The following is a 2,031-nucleotide window of genomic DNA, read 5'->3' on the forward strand; positions in this document are numbered from 1 at the left end:
TAGGGCCTCTCACAAATTTGGAGCTTATTTGGGCAAAGTTGCCAATGCAACTTTTGTAAACCCTAGAAATGAGCAGAAATAGACTTATGTAGATCTAGTTGAGCATAACACTTCTCCTTGATGCACTACTTGGTGTAGTGCCCTCATTTGGTCATGTGAACATGCTCACAAAAGTTGGGGTTAAGGGGAGAAAGTTGGTAGTACAAACTTGCTCAAATTAGGTTCTGAGCAGAAAGGGTTATGGGACATTTTGGTGGACCAAAATGACCTTGATTGAAGTCAGGCTTTGCAAGATCATCACAATATGCATTTGTGACTTGCTGGATTTTTCTTGGATTTTTATGGAAATATTTCCTGTAGAAATATTTCAAATCCTTGAAATGGGCAGAAATGGTTTTGGGAGGTTTTGTCCAATATTTTGAACATGACCATGTGTTGAAACTCTTATATATGGGAAATATATGCCCCCTGAGTTTCCCTGATTTTTGTCAAATATTTTTAAAATAATAAAATAATTTTTCCCTATTAAAGACCATTTCTAGCCTTCAGAAAAAGATTTTAAATAAAATAGGAAAATAACTTTTGAAATTATATTTTTGGGGTTTATGGGAATCCTATATCTAATAGGTTTCAAATATACCTTTTGAAATATTTTTCATACCCTAAATCAGGTACTTGAAGTGCAAACCTCAATCTAGGGGTTTTTGGAAAACTAATTTTTGAAAATACTATTTGGCCAAATTATTTTTGTAAGAAAATACTATATTGTACTATACACATGGCATGATCATTGGGCAGAAGTTTGGGGCAAGGAGATGAAGTACGGAAGGTGGAGTAGTTGACTTTAAAGAGCACTTGAAAAATCACAGAGAGAAAACCAACTCCAAAATGAAAGCAAAATAATGCAAAAGTTTTTGTTGGCCCAACTTTTCTTGCTTTATTAATGCAAATGACATGTTGCAAAATGCAGGGTGTGACAGAGATCTTGAATATCCGCATCGCCAAGCTTGCCTTCCACGCCAAGGAAAGTCCCATCCGGACAGGGGACGATGTCTTCAATCTTGTATCTTCATAGTCCTAGAGTCCGACTGAAGGTATAGTCCGGCTACCCGAACACCCCCTAATCCAGGACTCCCTCACCCGTCTGCGGCTACGAAGGCCCGACGCTGGCGCTCTCCCACCACATCAGCACCGTGCATCTCATGCCTGTGCACAGGATCCAGTACGGCAAGGTGCTCCAGCTGCAATTGCCACTGTCGGAGCCACGGATCTTGCTGTTCGCAGAGGAGGACGGTCACGCATTTTTCTTGGTCGGCGGTGTGCTCGACATCGGCACGCCTATCACCGTGTTGGTCGTCTGGATCAGAGTGGGGGCGTCCCCACTACCGCACTACGTGGCCAAGTTGTGGGCGAACGGCCCGCCGGGGGAGCCCAAAGGCAGGACCGACACCGTCAAGGTGCAAATGGAGGTGACAAGCAGCAAGGATCCCAGCGACGTCGCCGTGTAGGAGCTGACCTTCTTCACAGTTCCGCCCAAGTTGCTGGCCGGGGCTAAGCTGGTGTCTCTTCACATTTATATTGACAAGCTCATGTCCTAAATGATTCTACAACGCCTTCTGTTTATCTTAGTAATATGCTAATATAGGGGTTAGCTCAGTCTACTTTAGCTTATGAGATGGTGGGTTTTGGTGGCGATAGAGCAATTACTTTGACATCAGATTAGCAATTAAAGTAATTTCCAACAGTTGAACGGATATTTTGTGTCTGTTGGATATAAAGATCCTTTGGGTAAGAAGTATAACAACTTATATGCTTGTTTGTTCAGGAAGTGTTGCATACTTGTGTGAGTTGACGCGACACATCAAAGTAGTACTACTACTAGTAGTACTCCCTCTGATCCTAATTTCTCTGCACATAAGCCGAGGTGTAGATACCTAGGAGGGCCTGGTTCTGTCTATACTTGGACAACTCACCTGACTGCGCACCAGACAGATGAAGCTCGTCTCGTGTTGGTGCCGTGTGCGGCCCGCA

General features: G+C 43.3%; 1 protein-coding gene across 1 annotated transcript; it reads left to right on the forward strand.

Annotated features, from left to right (window-relative positions):
* Nucleotides 1-1,202: 1,202 nt before the first annotated feature.
* LOC147990484 (uncharacterized) lies at nt 1,203-1,508 on the forward strand. The gene has a single exon (XM_087538245.1). The coding sequence runs from the start codon at nt 1,203-1,205 to the stop codon at nt 1,506-1,508; it is 306 nt and encodes a 101-aa protein (XP_087394371.1).
* Nucleotides 1,509-2,031: the final 523 nt, after the last annotated feature.

This window comes from Triticum urartu, chromosome 1A (assembly GCF_056163025.1).
Source record: "Triticum urartu cultivar PI428250 chromosome 1A, HENAU_Tu73, whole genome shotgun sequence".
Lineage (NCBI taxonomy): Eukaryota > Viridiplantae > Streptophyta > Magnoliopsida > Poales > Poaceae > Triticum > Triticum urartu.

What these genes read in the sequence shown, in the direction of transcription:
- LOC147990484 (XM_087538245.1), top strand. Translation starts at nt 1,203, where the DNA reads ATGCCTGTGCACAGGATCCAGTACGGCAAGGTGCTCCAGCTGCAATTG.